The sequence below is a fragment of the Narcine bancroftii genome, chromosome 8 (assembly GCF_036971445.1).
Source record: "Narcine bancroftii isolate sNarBan1 chromosome 8, sNarBan1.hap1, whole genome shotgun sequence".
Lineage (NCBI taxonomy): Eukaryota > Metazoa > Chordata > Chondrichthyes > Torpediniformes > Narcinidae > Narcine > Narcine bancroftii.
The window spans coordinates 74,418,971-74,440,725 of NC_091476.1; the positions used below are offsets into that span (position 1 = coordinate 74,418,971).

The 21,755-nt window shown below is 43.8% G+C and overlaps 2 protein-coding genes across 3 annotated transcripts in view; one reads left to right on the forward strand and one right to left on the reverse strand.

Moving 5' to 3' along the window:
• The window catches only part of mrpl11 (mitochondrial ribosomal protein L11), a 32,496-nt gene extending 23,247 nt beyond the window's left edge, over positions 1-9,249 (reverse strand). The window contains exons 1-2 of one of the 2 annotated variants that reach the window (XM_069894153.1): positions 9,039-9,249; positions 7,611-7,781 (exon numbers count right to left, since the gene is read on the reverse strand). In XM_069894153.1, the coding sequence (XP_069750254.1) occupies positions 7,611-7,733 (123 nt within the window). In that variant the 5' untranslated portion in view covers positions 7,734-7,781; positions 9,039-9,249. Of the gene's footprint in view, positions 1-7,610; positions 7,782-9,011 lie in introns of both variants that reach the window. The other variant, XM_069894151.1, reaches the window with a different exon arrangement.
• Positions 9,250-9,438: 189 nt separating this feature from the next.
• sf3b2 (splicing factor 3b, subunit 2) overlaps positions 9,439-21,755 on the forward strand; it is a 52,679-nt gene continuing 40,362 nt past the window's right edge. The window contains exons 1-6 of the mRNA XM_069894121.1: positions 9,439-9,582; positions 10,422-10,468; positions 13,722-13,799; positions 16,745-16,966; positions 17,777-17,882; positions 20,176-20,312. Coding sequence (XP_069750222.1) covers positions 9,483-9,582; positions 10,422-10,468; positions 13,722-13,799; positions 16,745-16,966; positions 17,777-17,882; positions 20,176-20,312 — 690 coding nt within the window. The 5' untranslated portion in view covers positions 9,439-9,482. The remainder of the gene's footprint in view (positions 9,583-10,421; positions 10,469-13,721; positions 13,800-16,744; positions 16,967-17,776; positions 17,883-20,175; positions 20,313-21,755) is intronic.

Here is a 21,755-nt window from a genome sequence, read left to right on the forward strand (position 1 = left end):
GAATATTCATATTACTCTGCTAGACATAAAACATACTCAAGAATAGACCTATTTTTGTTATCAGCTCGTATGCAAGATAGAGTAAGAAAAACAGAATATAAAGCTAGAATATTATCGGACCATTCACCCTTGATATTGACAATAGAGTTAGAGGACATCCCTCCAAGAATGTATAGATGGAGATTAAACTCCATGCTACTCAAAAGGCAGGATTTTAGAGAATTCATTGAAAGACAAATTAAAATGTATGTTGAAATAAATACGGAATCAGTGAAAGATAAGTTTATACTATAGGATGCAATGAAAGCATTCATTAGAGGGCAAATAATGAGTTATGTAACCAAGATGAAGAAGGACTATAATCAGGAAACAGATCAGTTGGAAAGGGAAATAGTAAATATAGAAAAAGAATTAGCAATGAAGGAAGACACAACTAAAAGAAGAGAATTGGCAGATAAAAAAATAAAATATGAAACACTACAAACATATAAGGTGGAGAAGAACATAATGAAGACAAAGCAGAAATATTATGAACTAGGGGAAAAAACACACAAAATTCTAGCATGGCAGCTTAAGACAGAACAAGCTAAGAAAATGGTATTGGCATCAAGGAAAAAAGACAAACAAATCACATATAATCCAACGGAGATCAAGGAAAACTTTAGAGAATTCTATGAACAATTATACCAAACTGAAAACGAAGGGAAAGAAGGCAAAATAGATGAATTTTTAACTAAAATTGAACTACCAAAATTACAAATAGAGGAACAAAAAAAATTAATAGAACCATTTGAAACAGTAGAAATACAAGAGATAATAAAAAAATTACCAAATAATAAAACACCAGGAGAGAATGGATTCCCAATAGAATTCTATAAAACATTTAAAGATTTATTAATTCCTCCCCTCCTGGAAGTAATCAACCAGATTGATAAAACACAAAGCTTACCAGATTCATGTAAAACAGCAATAATTACAGTAATACTAAAGCAAGGGAAAGATCCACTCACACCAGCGTCATATAGACCAATATCATTACTTAACACAGATTATAAGATCTTTCTCTTTGGCTTGGCTTCGCGGACGAAGATTTATGGAGGGGGTAAATGTCCACGTCAGCTGCAGGCTCGTTTGTGGCTGACAAGTCCGATGCGGGACAGGCAGACACGGTTGCAGCGGTTGCAGGGGAAAATTGGTTGGTTGGGGTTGGGTGTTGGGTTTTTCCTCCTTTGCCTTTTGTCAGTGAGGTGGGCTCTGCGGTCTTCTTCAAAGGAGGTTGCTGCCCGCCAAACTGTGAGGCGCCAAGATGCACGGTTTGAGGCGATATCAGCCCACTGGCGGTGGTCAATGTGGCAGGTACCAAGAGATTTCTTTAGGCAGTCCTTGTACCTTTTCTTTGGTGCACCTCTGTCACGGAGGCCAGTGGAGAGCTCGCCATATAACACGATCTTGGGAAGGCGATGGTCCTCCATTCTGGAGACGTGACCCACCCAGTGCAGCTGGATCTTCAGCAGTGTGGACTCGATGCTGTCGACCTCTGCCATCTCGAGTACTTCGACGTTAGGGATGAAAGCACTGCAATGAATGTTGAGGATGGAGCGGAGACAACGCTGGTGGAAGCGTTCTAGGAGCCGTAGGTGATGCCGGTAGAGGACCCATGATTCGGAGCTGAACAGGAGTGTGGGTATGACAACGGATTATAAGATAATAGCTAAGCTATTAGCAAACAGATTAGCAGAGTATGTACCTAAAATGGTAAATCTAGACCAAACTGGATTTATTAAAAAAAGACACACAACAGACAATATTTGTAAATTTATTAACTTAATTCATGCATTAGAAGGGAGTAAAGCGCCAACAGTAGCAGTTGCTTTAGACGCAGAGAAGGCTTTTGACAGAGTAGAATGGAATTATTTATTCAAAGTATTGCAAAAATTCAGTTTACCAGAGAAGTATATTAATTGGATTAAAGCATTATATAAGGGGCCATTGGTGAAAGTGACAGTAAATGGATATATATCAAAGCAATTTAACTTAAGCAGGTCAACACGGCCGGGATGCCCACTATCACCCTTATTGTTCGCGTTAGCTATAAAACCACTAGCAGAATTGATAAGAACAGAAAATAATATAAAAGGGATAAAAATAAAAGACAAGGAATATAAAATCAGTTTATTTGCGGATGATGTTATAGTATACTTAACAGAACAAAACTATCAATAAAAGAATTATATAAGAAATTGAAGGAATATGGAGAAGTGTTGGGTTACAAGATAAACGTAAATAAAAGTGAAGCAATGCCTATGAATAATGCGGATTTCTCAAAATTTAAGAAGGAATCACCATTTAGATGGCAAATGCAAGCAATAAGATACCTAGGTGTACAAATAAACAAAAATCTCGGCCAACTATATAAACTCAATTATTATCCACTAATGAAAAAATTACAGGACGATTTAGAGCATTGGAAAGATTTATCACTAACACTAATAGGAAGGATAAACTGTATTAAAATGAACATTTTTCCAAGGATATTATACTTATTTCAGGCATTGCCAATACAACTGACAGAGAAATTCTTCAAGGAGTTAAAGAAAATAATAAGGAAATTTTTATGGAGAGGGGGGAAACCAAGGATAGCACTAGATAAATTAACAGAATGGTATAAACAAGGAGGCTTACAACTGCCAAATTTTAAAAATTATTATAGAGCCGCACAATTAAGATACCTATCAGATTTTTATCAAACAAGGGAAAAGCCAGATTGGACTAGATTAGAACTAGATAAAATAGGGGAAAAGATACCTGAACACATATTATATAAATGGGATGAAAAATTGGTACAACGTTGGAGTTCTCCAGTATTACATCATCTACTCAATATTTGGAAGAAGATTCATGTAGAAAGGAATAAAACAATTTACCAATTACCAAAACTAATATCAGTTACTCCCTTTTACAATAGATAACCTTTCCTTTAGAGAATGGAAGAAAAAAGGGATCAAAAGAATAGAAAATTGTTTTTCAGGAAATAGATTATTATCCTTTGAACAAATGAAAGATAAATACAATATAACTCAAGATACAGTGCTGGAATATTACCAATTGAGATCCTACTTGAAGGACAAATTAGGAAGCAGTCTGAGGTTACCAGAGGGAAGTAACTTTGAATATGTGATTACAGATAGAATGATAATCAAAAGATTTATAACAAATATGTATATTAAACTGCAAGAAAAGGAGAATGAGGAAACAAATGGTAAAACTAAACAAAAATGGGAACAAGATTTAAATATAAAGATAAAAAAGGAAACATGGGAGAAGTTATGTTCTGGAACGATGAGAAATGCAATAAATACGAGGTTACGTATGATACAATATAAGTGGATACACAGGCTATACATTACACCTCAAAAGTTAAATAAATGGGACCCAACAGTATCTGACAGATGTTTTCGATGTAAAAAAGAAATGGGAACAACAATTCATGCAATCTGGACATGTGAGAAAGTAGAAAAATTTTGGGAAGATCTAAACCAGATATTAAATAAAATTACAGAAAACAATATACCAAAAAATCCAGAGATCTTCCTCCTAAGTAACATAAAAAATAAAGAATTTGGAATTGATTTGGATGGTGCACAAAAAAGATTTGTTAAGATAGCTCTAGCCGTAGCAAAAAAATGTATTATGTCAACCTGGAAATTGGAAGGTAATTTGAAAATACAACAATGGTATATAGAAATGAATAAATGTATTCCATTAGAAGAAATAACATATAGTTTAAGAAATAATATTGAAATATTTGAACAAATATGGGAGCCTTACATGAAACACAATAGAGAAAACCTATTGGGGACATTCACTACCTAAATTAACGAAAGGAGAAGGAAATGAAAAGGATTGACTCAATGGAATTTCTTGTTTATTTTTATTGAATGACAACATTGTTTGACTGGTTTCTTGTATCTTAGATTTTGTACTTTAAATGGATGGGAGGGGAGGTAGGGAGGGTGGGATGGGAGGAGGGAGGGTGGGGAGAAAATGACACTATATATTTGAAAAGGAAAATGTATGTATCATGGTCAATGTGGTTTATGGTGTGAAAAATAAAAAATTTAAAAAGAAATTGAAGGAGTATGGAGAAATATCGGGGTACAAGATCAACGCAAATAAAAGTGAAGTGATGCCAATGAGTAATGCGGATTATACAGAATTTAAAAAAGAATCAGCATTTAAATGGCAAACATAAGCAATCTGATACCTCCGTATTAGGTTAGATAATAATTTAAGCCACTTGTACAAATTAAATTATCAGCCACTAACAGAGAAATTGCAGGAAGACTTAGAACATTGGAAAGATTTACCACTAACGTTGATAGGGAGGGTAAATTGCATTAAAATGAATGTCTTCCCAAGGATACAATACCTATTTCAATCATTACCAATTCCCTTAACAGATAAATTCTTTAATGAACTAAAGAGAATTATAAGGAAATTTTTATGGAAAGGGGGGGAAACTGAGGATAGAATTAGATAAATTAACAGAGAGGTACAACCAAGGTGGTTTGCAGTTACCAAACTTTAACAATTATTATAGAGCAGCACCATTAAGCTATTTATCAGATTTTTATCAGACAAGGGAAAAACCAGATTGCACTAAGATAGAGCTAAATAAAATAGGGGAGAAGATACCGGAACATATACTTTATAAGTGGGATGAAAAGCTGGTACGATATAAAAGCTCACCAGTATTGCATCATTTACTCAATATATGGAAGAAGATTCACTTAGAAAGGAAAAAAACAAATTACCAAATACCAAAATTAATATTGACGCAACATCAGCTAATCCCTTTTACAATAACCTTTCCTTTAGAGCACACATGTCAAACTCAGGCCCGCGGGCCAAATTTGGCCTGTGATATAATTATATTTGGCCCGCAAGATCATATCAAATATGTATTAGAGCTGGCCCACTGGCTGCCGCGCCAGTATAGCGCATGCACACCTAATACTACAAATCCCAGAATGCTTTGAAAATGCATTGGCACCGGCCCGTCAGCCTGCTAATCGCCCCCACCTCCTCTCTTTACTTTCATTGGCATCTGTGACCTGTCGCCGAACTCACATAAACCCCTTACGAAAAATGGCCAAACGAAAGACAGAAAACAGGACCTTTCAAGACAGGTGGGAGGAAAACTCTGACCCCAGAGTTTGATGAACTTGCATCTAAGAAGAGATGCCAAGTATCTGGTTCAGACCCAGGTGCATCAGAGTAAATCACAGTGTAGCAAGCTAAGCTTGGATTAATATTTTCTTTGGTTCACTTTGGACTGTTCATAGTTGAAAGATTGGATTTTCATTGAAGCAAGTTGTTATTTTTTTGACTTGTTGGCTTGTGAAAAAAAATACATTTAAAAGGAGCTTAAAGGCTATAGAGAAATATTATTGATTGAATATTTTATTTCTCATTTGTTAATGCTTCTTCTGGAAAGAGTTTATCCAAAACTATTATTAAACATTTATTTTAATAAGAAAAAGTTTAACATTACATATGTTGAAAGAAGAGAAAACATGCAGATGTTGTTGAAAATTTTCAATAAATATTTAGTTTGGCCCACGACTTAGTCCAAGTTTTTAATTTTGGCCCTCTGTGAATTTGAGTTTGACACCCCTGCTTTAGAGAATGGGAGAGAAAAGGAATTAAAAGAATAGAAAATTGTTTTTTGGGAAATAATTGAATAAATGAAGTACAAATATGGAATAACTCATGGTACAATGTTTGCATACCATCAATTGAAAGCCTACTTAAAGGATAAATTGGGAAAAAGACTGAGATTACCAGAAGGAAGCAGCTTTGAATATGTGATTACAGACACAATGATAATAAAAAAAATTATAATGAACATGTACATCAAGCTGCAAGAGAAGGAAAATGATGAAATAAGCTATAAACCCAAACAAAAGTGGGAAAAAGATTTAAACATAAAGATTAAAAAAAAACATGGGAAAAGTTATGTTCTGGAACTATGAAGAATATAATAAACACAAGGTTACGCATGATACAGTATAATTGGTTACACAGGTTATATATCACGCCCCAGAAGTTAAAAGAATGGGATCCAACATTATCAGATAGATGTTTTTGCTGTAAGAAGGAAATGGGAACAACAGTACATGCAATTTGGGCATGTGAGAAAGTGAAAATGTTTTGGAAAGATCTAAATCAGGTATTAAATAAAATCACAAAAAATATCATACCAAAAAATCCAGAGATTTTTCTTCTAAGTAATATAAGAAGTAAGGAATTAAGCCTCAAACTGGATGAAGTGCAAAAAAGATTTATTATGATAGCCTCAGCTGCAGCAAAAGAATGTATAATGTCAACTTGGAAAATGGAAGAGAGCCTGAGAGTACAGCAGTGGTACATGGAAATGAATAAATATATTCCATTGGAAAAAATAACATACAATTTAAAAAATAAAATCACATTATTTGAACAAATTTGGGAACCGTACATGGAACATAACAGAGAGGGCTTGTCTCGGACCTCCACCCCCTAAAATGATAAGAAGACAAAATGACTTGATCCAGTGTGTAAAAGTAGATGACACATTTTTCTTGTTTATTTTTCATTGTGAAATGACATTGTTTAATGGTTTCATTGTATATGTTGAATGTTTATTGGTTTTGGAGGGGGGTGGGAAGGTAAGGGGGAAAAAAAGGGGAGAAAATATCACTGTGTATATTTAAGAGGAAAATGTTTGTATGTATTTTGGTTGATATGTGTGAAAAAAAAAGTGAGGAAAGGCCTGCTTTCTCTGTCTAACACCCCTCATTATTTTCTGCAACGTTTTAAGCCGTGATCCCTGGTCTTCAAATCTCCAATGAGGGAACGTGCTCCCTGCACCAAGATCCCCTCAGCATTATTTTAGACAGAGAGTAACAGGTTCTTGATTAGCCGGGGCATCAAAGGTTATGGGGTGAAGGTTGGGCAGAGGGGCTGGGTGGGGAAATGGATCAGCTCATGATTAAATGGTGGGGTAGACTCGATGGGCTGAATGGCCTATTTTGCTCCTACCATATATTCTTGTGGAATAGTTGGATTTTTCTGGACCAATTTTTTTGGGTTAAATTTGGGTGGGGGGGTCAGCTTTTACATGGGTCATACTTTTGACCGCGTTAAGTATCTGTGTCGTCTGAGGCATTGGGAGGTCGGATGGCTGGGCGGCCGGGGTCTAGGAGCTCGGATGGGTGGGCGGCTGAGGTCTAGGAGAGAGTCTGCGTTCGAGGCGTCAGGAGCTCAGATGGGTGGGTGGCCGGAGTCTAGGAGAGAGTCTGTGTTCAAGGCATCAGGAGCTCAGATGGGTGGGTTCTAGGAGAGTCTACGTTTGGGACGTCAGGAGCTTGGATGGGTGGGGTCTAGGAGAGAGTCTGCGATCAGGGCATTGGGAGATCTGGTGGACAGGTGGTTGAGGCCAGGATCCACAGTCAGGGGATTTATGAGCTTGGATGGGCAGGCAGCAGGAGAAGCAAAGGGCTAAATCGAACCAGGGAGTAACCATTTTAAAAAAGGGGGCTGACTACCCAAGCCAGGAGGGTCCTTACCTGACCGAGGATGGGGCCAAGCGGTGGCCCCGGGGCTGCCTGACCAGAGTGCACGATGGCGCGGATCACATTCCCGAGGTCCACCTTCTTCACGGCTTTTGTCACCCTGGAGAGTTTGGACATTGCACCTCCACGGGAGGAAGAGAAGGTAAATATTCGCAGCAACAATTCCTGGAATATTGAGATCAGCACATGAGGAACTCTTGGACTGTGCTTCTTGGCATTCAGAAGAATGAAAGGGTTGGGGGTGGTGGGGGGGGGAACCTCATAAAAGTATTTTGAATGTTGAACAGCTAGGACAGAGATTTGGTAGGTCATCAAAGGTGTACATGGAGAGCATTCTGACTGTCTGGTATGGCGGGGCCAATGCACAAGGCAGGAAATAACACTGCCTCTTTTAGATGTCCTTGATGGAGTGAAGACTGATGCCCATGATGGCAGTGGCTGAGTTCACAACCGTCTGTAGCCTTACCCTGTTCTGTGCATTGCCACTTGTATTCCAGCGAGCGATGCAACCAGTCATAATGCTTTCCACGATACCAAATAACTAGAAATCTCAGCAGCTATAGTTTGTGAAGAGTCTGAGGAGGTTCGGCCCATCACCGAAGACTCTCGAAAACTTCTACAGATGTACCGAGGAGAACATTCTGGCTATCAGGACAGGGGAAAAAAAATCCAGAGGGTTGTGAACTCGGCCTACGACATCACAGGCACCAGACTTCACTCCATCGAAGACAGTGCCAAGAGGTGATGGCTTCAGAAACCAGCCTCCATCCTCAAGGATGCCATCTCCCAGGTCGTGCCCTCTTCACTCTGCTACCTTTGGGAAAAAGGTATGGAAGCCTTTAGACGAGCACCCAGCGACACAAGGACAGCTTCTTCCCCTCCGCCATAAGAATCCTGAATGGTCAATGAACCACAGACATGGCCTCACCTTTTCTTGCACTATTTTTATTTATTCTGTCAAAATCAGGATTTATTGTCATGAAATTCTGTGTTTTGTGGCAGCGTCATAGAGCAAACATACATATTATAACCATTTTACAGCATTACTATAAAAATAAAATAAAGTAGTAATAACAATAATAGTTCACAGAAAGTAAGGCAGTGTCTTAAGTTCAATAATTATTCAGGAGGTGCACACACCCCCCCAAGAAGGTTCAGACCCCCCCAAGAAGGTTCAGACCCCCCAAAAATTGCACAGCCCCCCAAGAAGGTTCAGACATCCCCATAGCCGGTGTACACCCTCCCTTAGAAGATGCACACCCCCCCCCCCCAAGAAGGTTCAGTCATCCCCCTAGAAGGTTCACCCCCACACCCCCTTAGAAGGTTCAGACCCCCCCCCCCCAAATAAGGTGGTCCGTCCTAAAGAGCAGAAAAGTTCCCAGGAAAAGCACTCACAGTTAAAAGTAACCCGGAATTACAGACCTAGGCCTTTGACACACTGGGCGCCGCCATTTTAGGTTAAAGGTTGACTCCTGAGGATTTTAAATACTTTGGATTAACAATATAAACGAAAAGGAAATAAAGAAGGGTTTTACTGTTATCAAAAAAAGTCGTCATTATTATTTGGGTGGTGACAGACAGCCCTGTTGAAAGAAGCTTAAGGCCAGGAGGGGCTGTGATGCAATTTGGGAAATGTAGTTCGAGATCCAAAGTCCTGCGGCCTGCGTTTCAAGTGTTGATTGACAGCCGGCGACAACCTAGCGTGATCGGAGGGTTGATGGCGCCCTTTCACCAATCAAAGCGGAGGAGCGTCGTTCAGTGGGAGCCAGAGAACCAATAGGATCGGGGGAGGGCGGGACCTTTGGCACAGCGGAGTTTGGTTGAGGCGGCAGCGACATTTGCCTCCGTGTGTGTGTGCCGAGCAAGATGGCGGATGCGTCGTCCGGTGGGGACGGGCCCGAACTGGGGACATGGAGCATCGCCGAACTCCAGGCCAAGCTCAACGACATCGGCTTCTCGCCGCAAGGTACGGGTGTCGGAGAAGGGAGGGGGAAAGTGGGGGAGACACTCGGGCTTGGGGCCTAGCAGTACCCGGAGCCCGCCCGGCGTCCCTGCCATAGGATGGAGGAGCATGTCTCCAGGGCCCACCGACTTAGTTTGCAAGGGAAACAGTAAATGAATGAATAATTGAAAATAAATAGATGAAATTATGAATTACAGGTGATGATTTGAAGGATCAAGGTTCAATTTATAGAAATAGTAATAAAGCAGTGTCATATTGCATGAAATTTCTTGTTACCTGGTGCAAGGTGGACAGATTTAGCGCCTCTTCGTAGTCAGACAGAGGACAGCAAGAGAGTCCATCCCTAGGGTGACCGTGGATTCGCCTCACGGAGTCCAGTCCGAACCATTGGCGTCCTGAACCAACGTCACGGACGGGGACCCCTTCGGTGCATCCCGTTACCCCCCCCCCCCCCCCCCCCCCCGCGGATGGCATTAACGTGAGGGTTGGTGCAGCGATCACCTTTACAACTCAAGCGAATCTGGCCATCTCTGCAAGGAGTTTGCACGTTCTCCCCATGTCTGCGTGGGTTCTTCTGGGCCCTCCCGATTTCCTCCCACCCTTCAAAATGTAGGTTAACTGGGTTGAATTGGCTTCTACTGTGTTGTGAATATTACTTAATTTAAAACATTTGTATTGCCTATTGCTGCAGATTGTGGAGTTGTCAATGAGTTAAGTCTTGATGGTTTCAGTGAGACAGTTGATAAAAGCAAGAGAGATCTCAATGGTGGAAAGGGGCTGGTGTCAATTATAGGCCTATTTCTTTACATTCATTGTAACGCCTTGAATCTTTCTTTTGGAAGGTGTGCGAGAAGAGCTCATCGAACGACTGAAAAACTACAGTTTACAGGTGAATGATTCCACAATGCACATCGCTGCAATGGTGCATGCCATGCTGGAGAGGTCACCCTCTGAGAAAGATATGTCAATAACCTTTCCTTCTCAAATCGGGGGAAACGCAGAATAACGCCAGCGCCAGACACCAACGCGGACTGGGATAACACTGAGAGAACAAGACTGCTGACGTGGGGCTTAATGGGGTTTGGGTAAAACTGCAGGGAGCAGGTGGCATCTGATGCTCTGCATCAGAGGAGGGGCGAAACGACTGTTGACATTTCAGGTTGGCCTTCTGTGTCAGAACTGGGAGTGTGGAGGGAAGATGGCCAGGAGTTAAATGTGATTCTGTTGGGAAGGAGTTTGGGCTCAGAGCTCTGGCCAGAAAGTTTTCAGTGTGATACTGCTCTCTTCAGAGTCTGCCTTAAACCAGCCGTTCTCAACCTCTTACTTCAGTGAACCTTGACTTTAACAATTTAAAACCCTATTATTCTTAATTTATTTTAATTTTAAAATTTATTTTCCTTGATTTTTTTTGAGGTTAATTGCGGCTACTGGTGGCTTGAATTCCAGACACTTGCCTGGATGTGTTTCTGCATTTTTTACATTGAGGACCAGAGAATGCTGTTTCCTCTATATATTGCCGATGTCTCAGGCTTGAGCCCTTCTTCCGAAATGTTGGCAATATAATCTTTATCTCCTATGTACGCTGAAAAGACGAGCTGAGTTGTTTCCAGCATTTCAGTGCATTTATACCTTTATTGCTTTGCCAAGCCTGAAAACACCATTGTAACAAGAGGCACTGCCAAGCAGCTAATAAGCAATAAAGGTACTTGTCCTGATTTACGGTGGGTGGTCCTGGAAATTTGTTTTGTGGTTTGAAGTGAAGACTTTCACAGACCAACCGCTCACTGCTTTCTCAAGATTCTAAGAGCCTGGGTATCTCCAATGATCTGACTGATGCTTGCTTTTCAATCAAATGTTGAATGTTTGATCACATTGGAGGCAGTAATAAGGGAGCAGAGTATTATTTAAATGGACTCAAGCTTGGGATTGGGGTAGTGCAAAGGGATCTGGGTGGACTTGTATGCTAGTCACTGAAAGCTAGCATACAGGTTCAGCAAGCTGTGAAGAAGGCAAAGGGCATGTTGGCTTTCATAAAAAGGGGGTTGGAGTATGGGAGCAGAGATGCCCTCCTTCAGTTGCACAGGGCCCTGGTGAGACCTCACCTGGAATATTGCGTCGAGTTCTGGTCCCCATATTTGAGGAAGGACATACTAGCTATAGAGGGAGTGCAGCGCAGATTTACAAGGTTGGTTCCCAGGATGGTGGGATTGACAGACGCTGAAAGGTTAGAAAGACTGGGCTTATATGCGATGGAGTTTAGAGGGATAAGGGAAGATATGATTAGGTATATAAGGTTGTCAAGGTGGTAGACATGGTGCAATCGGATTATATGTTCCCAATGTTGGGAGAGACAAGGACTAGAGGGCATAGTTTAAGAGTATAGGGGAGGCCCTTTAGGATGAAGATGAGGAGAAATTTTTTTACCCAGAGAAGTGTGGATCTGTGGAATGCTTTGCCGCAGAGGGTGGTAGGGGCAAATTCTCTGGATATGTTCAAAGGGGGAGTTGGATAAGGCTCTTGTGGGCATGGGCGTTAAGGGTTATGGGGATAAGGCTAGGATTTGACACTGACAGAGAATGATCAGCCATGATCTGAAAAATGGCAGTGCTGGCTCGACGGCCAATTGGCCTACTCCAGCACCTACTGTCTATTGTCTATTATAACATTATTGATTGTGGGGATTTTCTGGTTAACTCTGGGCACCCTCCAAACGGGTGGCACTAACATCAACCTTTCTGGTTTTCATTAGCCCCCTTTCCCATCTTCCCCCACCCCACCCCAACCCCCATCTTTCCCTATGTCTCCTTTCCTCTTGGGCTGCTATCACAGAGCCAATCCCCAGTCACCTTCCCTTTCTCCCATCCCATCCATATCCAGTTAACACCTCTTGTTTATCGGTCTGTACTCCTCCCCCGCCCATTCTTCCCAGCCTTCTAATTCAGGAGCCTGCCTGCTTTTTACTCGTGCCTTGAAGGGCTCAGCCCTGAAACGTCAGTTATGCAGCTTGACTCCCTATGGACGCATTGAGATCTGCTGATTTCCTCCAGTATTTCTACGTTGTTACTACAATCACAGTGTCCGCAGACTTTTGTGTTTCACTCCAGTTAACTCAGACAATTAAGAGAGACTGCAAAAGTCTGCAGGTGCAGGGGTCTAGTACAGTACACAAAGGTGCTGGAGAAACTCAGCAGGTTACACAGTATCCATGGGAAGAATGAGGCAGTATTTACCTGTCGAAGGGCTTGGGCTCGAAACGTTGCTTTCCATAGATGTCTGCATGTCCTGCTGGGTTTCTCCAGCACTTTTGCTGACTCCAGATGTAGCGTGTTGGGCAAATTAACTCAACGTTGCAACAGTGACTGCTTCAGTCAAGTGATTTGGGGGGTGATTTTTCTGAATCATCTTCAGTAAGTTGCCTACGACAGCGAGCTTGCTGTGGTCATTTAGTTCCTTGCAGAGGTGCCTGTTCAGCCTGAGAAGGCTCTGTGCTCTCAACCGGTCATGCAGGTCAGTTGAGTTATTCCGAATGAAAATTCAGAGATGCTGGGAGAACTCAGCTGATCTCGCAGCGTTCACGGGAGCTAAAGAAAGAAAACCGACCCTTTGGGCCTGAGCCCTTCAAGGCTTGAGTAAAAAGTAGACAGGCCCCTGAATTAACAAGCTGGGGGAGAAGGGCAGGGGGAGGAATACAGACCAATAGGCAAAAGGTGTTACTGGACATGATAAGAGAGGAGAGGGAAGGTGAGAATTGTTTGGGGAGAGGTGTTTGTTTTAGCTCTCTAAGACTGGGAAAAGAGAGAGACATAGAGAGGAGACATAGGGAAAAATTGGGAAGAGGGGTGTCTGACAGAAGCCAGAGAGGTCGATGTTAATGCCATCCGTTTGGAGGGGGCCCAGACAGAATACAAGGCTTTGCTCCTCCAATTTGTGGGTGGTCTCAGTCTGGCAGTGCTTGAGACCCATGGACAGACACGTCAGCGAGGGAATGGGGCGGGGAATTGGAATTGGAATGGGTGGCCACTGGGAGATCCCCGCTATTGCAGAGGGCAAAGTCAAGGTGCTCAATGAAACAATCTCCCTCTCCTCGGCAGAGGGGAGCACATCTTTAGCCCAACACCTGACTACATCCTCTTCTGTTACAGACTGGGACAGTCCTGAAGCGACCCGTGCGTAAAGATGAGCTGGACAAGGGGCACCCAATGCCCCTCCTGGCTGGACAGGTGATGGGGCGGTGGGGGATTGTGGAGAAAAGGAATGCCATTGAATTTTGATGTACTGCTTGGGGAGAAATCTGAGGCTTCTTGAGACAAAGCGGAGCCCAAGTATCTGAGCAGCTGTCCAGAGGGAGATGTATACTCTATTTGCTGGTTATGCGAGATGAAGACCATCAGGTCCATAATGATTCCCATGCAGGTTGATAGGATAGTTAAGAAGGCAGATGGGACACTGGGCTTCATTAGTCGGGGGATTGAGTTCAAGAGCCGAGAGGTCATGTTGCATCTCTACAAATTTCTGGTGAGACCCCACTTGGAGTATTGTGTTCAGTTTCGGTCACCTCATTACAGGGAGGATGTGGAAGCTGTGGAGAGGGGGCAGAGGAGATTCACCAGGATGTTGCCTTATGTGTCTTATGAGGCAAGGCAAACCTGGGACTTTTATCTTTGGAACAAAGAAGGATGAGAAGAGTATTAATAGAAGCCTATAAGATTATGAGAGATAGGGTGGACAGCCAGCGCCTGTTTCCCAGGGCGGGAATAGCAAACACCAGAGGACAACTGTACAAAGTGAAGGGAGGGAAGTGTAGGGGAGATGTCAAAGGTATACTTTTTTTCACACAGAGAGTTGCGGGGGCCTGTAATGCCTTGCCAAGGGTGGTGGTGGAAGCTGGAACATTCGGGGAAATTTAAGAGACTCTTAGCTGGAAGAAAAATAGAGGGTTATGAGGTCGGAAGGGTTTTAGGTCAGAACAACATGGAGGACTGAAGGGTGCTGCAGGAAATGGAATTTACGATCCCTTTCACTCACCATTCCAAAGCAGAGCAGATCCAACAGTTCCCTGCCCCCTCTTTCCCATCGCAAATTCTTCTCTCCCATAAGCCCATCAATCCACCTTTCCTCCTTCTGCTTAGTCACCCACACCAAGGAATAACTGACAGTAGTGGTCAAAATTTGGAGGTGCAAGGGGACTTGGGAGTCCTGCCCTTTGACCTCCACCTTGAGTGGGCGGTGAATGCAATGTTGGCATTCATGTCGAGAGGAATAGGATACAGAGCAAGGATGTGATGTTGAGGCTCTCTAAGGCACTGGTGATGTGGCAAAGTTCTTTCCTGTGGGTAGGGGAGTTATGGACAAGAGGGCACAACTTCAGGAGTGAGGAGTGTACATTTAAAACCAAGATGCAGATGAATTTCTTCAGGTAGAGAGTGGTGAGTCTGTGGAAGCCGGGCCATTGGCTGTATTTAAAGCAGAGATTGATCAGTATCTGAGTAGTCGGGGCATCAAGGGTTATGTGGACAAGGCCAGGGAGTGGGAGAATGGATCAGCTCATGATGGAATGTCAGGGCAGACTCGATGGGCTGAATGGAATGACAAACAAAAGTAAGCGGAAGGACACTGAAGAGTGAGATAGAATGGAGGGATGCGGGGGTCCAGATACATAATTCCCTGAAAGTGGTGTCACAGGTAGTTGGGATCGTAATGAGACCTTTCATAAATCAAAGTGTTGAGTAGAGGAGTTGGGATGTTATGGTAAAGTTGTACAAGACATTGGTGAAGCCAAATTTGGAGAATTGTTTGCAGTTTTGGTCACCTACCTACAAGAAAAGATCAATAAGATGGAAAGAGGGCAGAGACGATTTACTAGGATGTTGCCCAGACTTCAGGAACGGAGGTTAAATAGGTTAGGACTTTATCTCCCTGGAGGACAGAGGAATGAGGGGAGATTTGATAGAGGTATTTAAAATTATAATGCATATAGAAACAGTAAAATGCAGGTTGGCTTTTTCCACTAAGGGTAGGTGAGATACAAATCGGTTAAGTGTGAAAGGGGAAAGGTTGAAGGCAACGTTAGGGGCATTTTCTTTATTCAGAGAGTGGTGGGAGTTTGGAATGAGCTGAATTGGTACCCACAGGCTCAATTTTGACATTTAAGAACATATTGGGCAGCTACATGGACGGGAGAGGAATGGAGTGATATGGACTGGGTGCAGGTCAGTGGGACTAGGTAGAATAATGGTTTGGCACATACTAGAAGGGCCAAAGGGCCTGTTTCTGAGCTGTGAAACCTGGGTGAAACAGCGATGCAGCTGCTGCATCGCAGTCGGCTCCAGTTCGATCCCGACCTCTGGCGCTGCCTATATGGAGTTTGCACTTTCTCCCTGGGAAGTCTCTTCTGCATGGAGGGGGGGTGGTGTGACCTGAAATGCATGTAGCAAAGTTGATTGTAGAAAATTAATTGGTAGAGAAGTTCATTAGGTCAGTCAACATTTTGGATGTGAACCCTTCATCAAGACCATCACCATCCACGGATGCTATCCGACTCAAGTTCCTCCAGCAAATCTTTGTCCACTCAAGTTTCTAGCAACTGTAGCTTTTTTGAAAAGATGTGCAGCATGGTAACAGGCCCTTCTGGACCACAAGCCCGTGTCACACAATTACAGCAATTAACCTCAACCAACCCGTATGTTTTGAACGTCAAGAGGAAACCAGAGCATCCGGAAGAAACCCATGCAGGTACGGGGAGAACGTGCAAACTCCAGACAGTACCAGATGAATGGAACAATGCAACAGTGTCCAACCTCTTAATTTTTAATTTAGACATACAGCACAGAAACAGACCGTTTTGGCCCATGCGTCCATACTGCCCAATTAATCCCCGGTACGTACTCATGGGCCGAAATGGCCTGTTACTATGCTGTATGTCTAAATAAAAAATTAAAAGGTTGGCCACCCCAGAAAGGTGGGGAATGTATGGCTTGGAATCAAAGGGTTGGAAGAGACTTTATTCTGCTCCATGTTGATTCTGAATGTTGATGGATGATGGTTGGTTGATCTTTGTGGGAGAGGAGGAAGGTGGTGGTGTTGGTCAGTTTCAACCAGGGATAGATGCCGTCTTGACTGCCGTCTTTCATTTTCCATTCCCCCCCACTTCCCCCACCTCCCACAGATAACCGGGATACAGATTCCCCCACGCTCGATGGGACTGACCCGCATAGGCCACCGTCCTGGCATGCAGATGGGCTTCCCCATGGGGGTGGTCCCGCCGAGCATGGCCCAACGCATGCACATGGCCGGGATGGACCCATCCACCCTTTCTGAAGAGGAGAGGCTGAAGCTGGCACAACAGCAGGCGGCCATCCTGATCCAACAGGAGGAGCGAGCCAAGCAGGTACTGGCCTCCCCTGGGGGGGGGGGAGACACATGGAAGGGGTCTTGTGTGTGTATGCGTGTGTGTGTGTGTGCGTGTATGTGTGTATATGGGCAGATGCCTCTGGTAGGGTTTATGGTGGGTGTATGTGCGGGCAGCTTCAGTGGGAGAAAAGGAGTTGTCAATATTTCGGGCCGGAACTCTTCACACAGGAGACAGCAGGTGCTGGTCTCGATGAAGGGTTCCCACGTGAAACATTAACTGCTCCCTTTCTCCCACGGAAGCTGCTCGACCCACTGAGTTCCTCCAGCAGATTGTCTGGTACTCTTTCGAGGTCACGTGTCTGTTGTACATGAAGCACTCCCCATTGGAGACTTTGTGGAGGGATGCCTACAAATTGCGTGTGTGTGTGTGTGTGTGTGTGTGTGTGTGTGTGTGCGCGCAATATGCCTTGCCAGGGACGGTGGTGTATGCTGAAACATTAGGGGCATTTAAGAGACTCTTGGACATGCACATGATGAAAGATAGAGGGTTATGTGGTAGGAAAGATTTAGATGTTTTTTGGGTAGGAATAAATAGGCCAGCACAGCATCGCGGGCCGAAGGACCTGTGATGTGTTGTAATGTTTTCTGAGCTATGCATGCACACGTGCAGGACTCCCTATCGGGGGTATGTGAAGTGGAGGTCTGAGACGTATCTGAGTGGTGGAGTGAATGAACTGATTGGGGTTAGCTGGCGTGCTTGGTTACAAGCCGGTGAGATGTTGGTCTCCCTGGCACTGCTGCTGACACATTTCCTATTCCCTCCCCTACCCCCACCCCAAAACCACAGGCGGCAGCCTTAATGGAACATGAACGCAAGAAGCAGGAAATGGTTCAGATGCAGCAGGGACCTCGGCCCTTGGAGATTGGGCCTCGGACGACTTTGGGATCTCGAGGTGACTTTCCTGTCTATGGCTGATGCAGACCCAAGGTGTAGCTATTGCTCGTTGGGGAGAGAGGGCGTCCCCACCCTGACAGACTCATCACTCTCTTCGCATACTCTCACCATAGTTCCCCTCTCCGTATCCTAGGGTGTCCAAGTAATTTGAAACCACATCTTGGTCTGGCGTTCATTATCAAGATTAGATATTATTTACATGGAATAAAACAGAAAATGTGATATTACAAGAAATTTCCTTTAGCCTACTGTGTTACAAGCCCAAAGGATCCCAAAACCCAGCAGCATTAGATATTCACCATGACAAGTAGTTTTTAATTATCTATAAATGTGAAAACAGAATCAAACTTTAACTTATCACTATTAACTTAACTTACCCAACTTAACCCCCTTCTAATTCTAAGCGCACGTGTATGTTCTGTGTGTGTTAATTTAAGAAAAGTTTTTTGGTTCACAGTTCAATCTCACTTCTTTCTTCCAAGTTCACTGGTTGCAGGCAATTCTTATACTGTGCACAGAATTTAACATCTATAAAGTTCTCTAGGCTTTGGTGCTCAAAAGGTAAATGGTTACCACTCTGGTTTGCAGAGAGTGATGTGTTGTTCCAGGATTTCCACAACTGAGGTACCACCATTAGTCACCTCAAAGTCTTGCTGATAAAATTGCCATATCAGGGTTCTCCAGATGATAATCTCTTCCTTTCTGTTCCATTTATTCCAAGAGAAACATCAGACAGATAGCACTTTCAGCCATCCGCCACTCTGGAGCCAACAAGCTCCAACAGTTCCAACAAGCTTCTCCTGGCTTGTTACCACTTTCTGTGTCACACACACAGTCAAAGTCTCTCTATCTGAGATTCAAACTGCCAGCAGCATGTCCTTCTCTTTCAAAACCCCTCCTTCTCCAGCAAACAATAGGGGTTTGTCTTTTTGGTCAATCTGTTGTGTTAGGTAAACAAGAACCTCTCAATGACCTTTGAGTGAGCACTTTGCAGAGAGGTCAAAAGCCTTGCAAAAAGGTCCAAAACAGACAACCTGGCTCTTCCAAGATAATAGTCCATTCATTTCATGACAATTTAAATTAGCACCTACTTGTGAAATGTGCATAGCGTTCTCCATAGTTTCTGTAAAGTCGCCAAATATGAATTCTTCAATATTTCAAATAAGATCTGTTTTAAAATGAGTGTATGTAACCTACTCTAATTTTACCAATTTATCTCCCAAAAACATTCCCAAAAATTTCATCACAACCGTAAGACAGACAAAGATTATTCTCATTAGAAGTTGCCCAGGGCTCCTTAAAGCCAGAGAAAGAGAAGCAAAAGAGGGTTCTCCAACCCCCCCCCCCCCAAAAACCCCAACCATTGGCAACCTGAGCTCCAGGTCCAAACCACCGACATGATCAGGAAGCCTCTCAGTTCTGATACCTGGTGCCCTTTCAGCCAGCCTGCACCGTCACTTACAACATATACTATCAGTCGAAACAGACTAGCCAATCCCAATCCTTTTTTCACCTATGCCCTCCCCCTACTTGAGGTTTACGGGGGGAGGGGGGGGTGTCCTTCCCCCTGAAGCAGTCAAGTTTTGTTGGGTTTTTTTCCCCGTACTTGCCTACCGACTATACAAAAAAAACATGAAAATTATTTATTTTATGTGAGATGTAAAGAAAACAGCTTCCCCATTGTGAATGGCTGCTCCAGTCCTTGGTGTGCACAGTACATAATAATCCCACATATGCTTTAATATTTTGGGATTATTTTCTCGGATACAGGATATGTCTGAATTAGCCACCCTGATGTCTTTGTCTAACTGATGCTCCGACAAAAACCCTCTCTACCCTGCCCCTTCCCAATCTCTTAACCCCTCTGGGCCTCATCTCCCCACAATGTCTCCACTCCTCCTTCCTGCTCCACTCTTGTTGATCATGCCTTCTCGCTCTCTAAACTCTCCTCACCCCTTTTGCGACACTCTTTGCGAGACCTTCCAGAATCCTCTTCTACATCGAGCTTTCCATTTCTGTGAGCCCCTTGGTTATATTCAAGGCATTCATTTTATTATCGGGTAATAAGACCGAAAATGTGATATTACACAAAATTTCCTTTGGGCTGCCACAAGGCAGGCAAAGATTCGCATTCAGCAAAAATTGCCCAGAGCCCCTTGCAGCCAGTGTTCCCGCAGCCTTCAAACCATCCTCAACCCGAACCTGTCTCTAACACGACAAGGAAGCCTCCTGTGCCCTCTCCAAAATGTAAACTACTACCATTTCTCCCTTCCTGTCTAATCCTGCTTTAGGTACTGGACCAGTGCCCTTGCCGCTCTCCATGGCTGTGCGGTCGATGCACCCGGGAACTCCCACCACGCTGGCCGGGCAAGGGCTGGCTCCACGGATCCGCGGCCCCCCCCCACCCCCTGGAGAAGAGAACCGAGAGGTAATGAAGCTGCTTTGAATCTGCAGCAAGGAACAAGTTTGGCAGATACTTTTTTTGTGAAATGCAGAATGTGAAAGGAAATCAGTTAACACATGGATGGAAACAAGGAATTCTGCCGATGCTGTGATTGTAGTACTATACAGTATATACTCGTGCAATAGGCGACCCAGGACCCAGCTACGAATCCTCGTCTCAGCCTCCCGCACATCTGAGCACCTGATACCCCGATCGCCATCTCTCACCCTAATCCCAGCTGCAAACCCTCACCTTAGCTGCCCACCCATTTGAACCCTCAATGCCCCCATTGTGAACTCTCCACCCCTCCCCCCAAGCCCGTCCAGTGGAGCTCCTGATGCCCTGATCACAGACTCTCCTAGGACTCGACCACCTATCCGATCTCCCAATGCCCCGAATGCGGTCTTACCACATGATCCTGGCCATCCGAGCTCCTGACACCTTGAACCACACAGGTACTTACTGCGGTCAAAATTAGTATCCAAGTAAATTTAACCTGAAAAATTGGTCTCAAAACTCCACTATTGCGAGTATATACGATAAATACACAAAAGTGCTGGAGAAACTTATTGCCTCCTCTCCCATCTCTCTGCTTCACTTTCCCTATTTCTCCTTTCCTCCAGCTCTCTCTTTCCCTATCCCATCTCCTTCCTTCCAATTCTGCATTCTTACCTTTTTTCTCCTGCCCTCCTATCCATGTCCACTGATGTTGTCTTACCTATTGGCTGTGCTCCTCCCCTGCCCCTTCTTCCCCCCCCCCCCCCCCCCTCTCCTTTTGCTGCAGGACCTGCTCAGTTTCCCCAGCACTTTTGCATATTAAATACTTGGATCGGTCAGTGTAGGCAGAGAGAAACGCAAGGGTTAATGTTGTTGATCTTCAGAACTAGAAGATGTCTTAAGTTGCAGTTGATAGGGTAGGTGGCAAGGACGAAAGAGATGTATCTGATTCATTGGTGTTCAGGAGAGACTCGTCGATGGGCGTGTTGGTGGTGTGGTTAAGAGATGGTAGTGCAGGCTGCGATCACCGATGCTCTGTATGCAGAATGAAATGAACTCGAGCGAACAGCGAGAGAGAGTGGGGCGGATGCTGGGATTATGAGATCTGAAGCTCGAGACCCTTTCCGAGTCCTGTTTCGACTTCTCTCTGCATTTAGACCATATCCATCAGGACCCTCTATAATTTATGCTGTTGAACAGCTGAGTTTCTCCAGCATGGTGTTTTTACTTCAACCACAGTATCTGCAGACTGTTCTGTTTTATACCTGTCCCAACTGTCTCTTTAACATAATTGACCCATCTCTCGTGGTCACAACTTCAGGTCTGAAGGTCACCCATTTAAAACAGAGGAATTTCTTTAGCCAGAGAGTGGTGAACCTCTAAAATTTACTGCCACTGGCGGCTGTGGAGGCCAGTGATGGATGGATATCT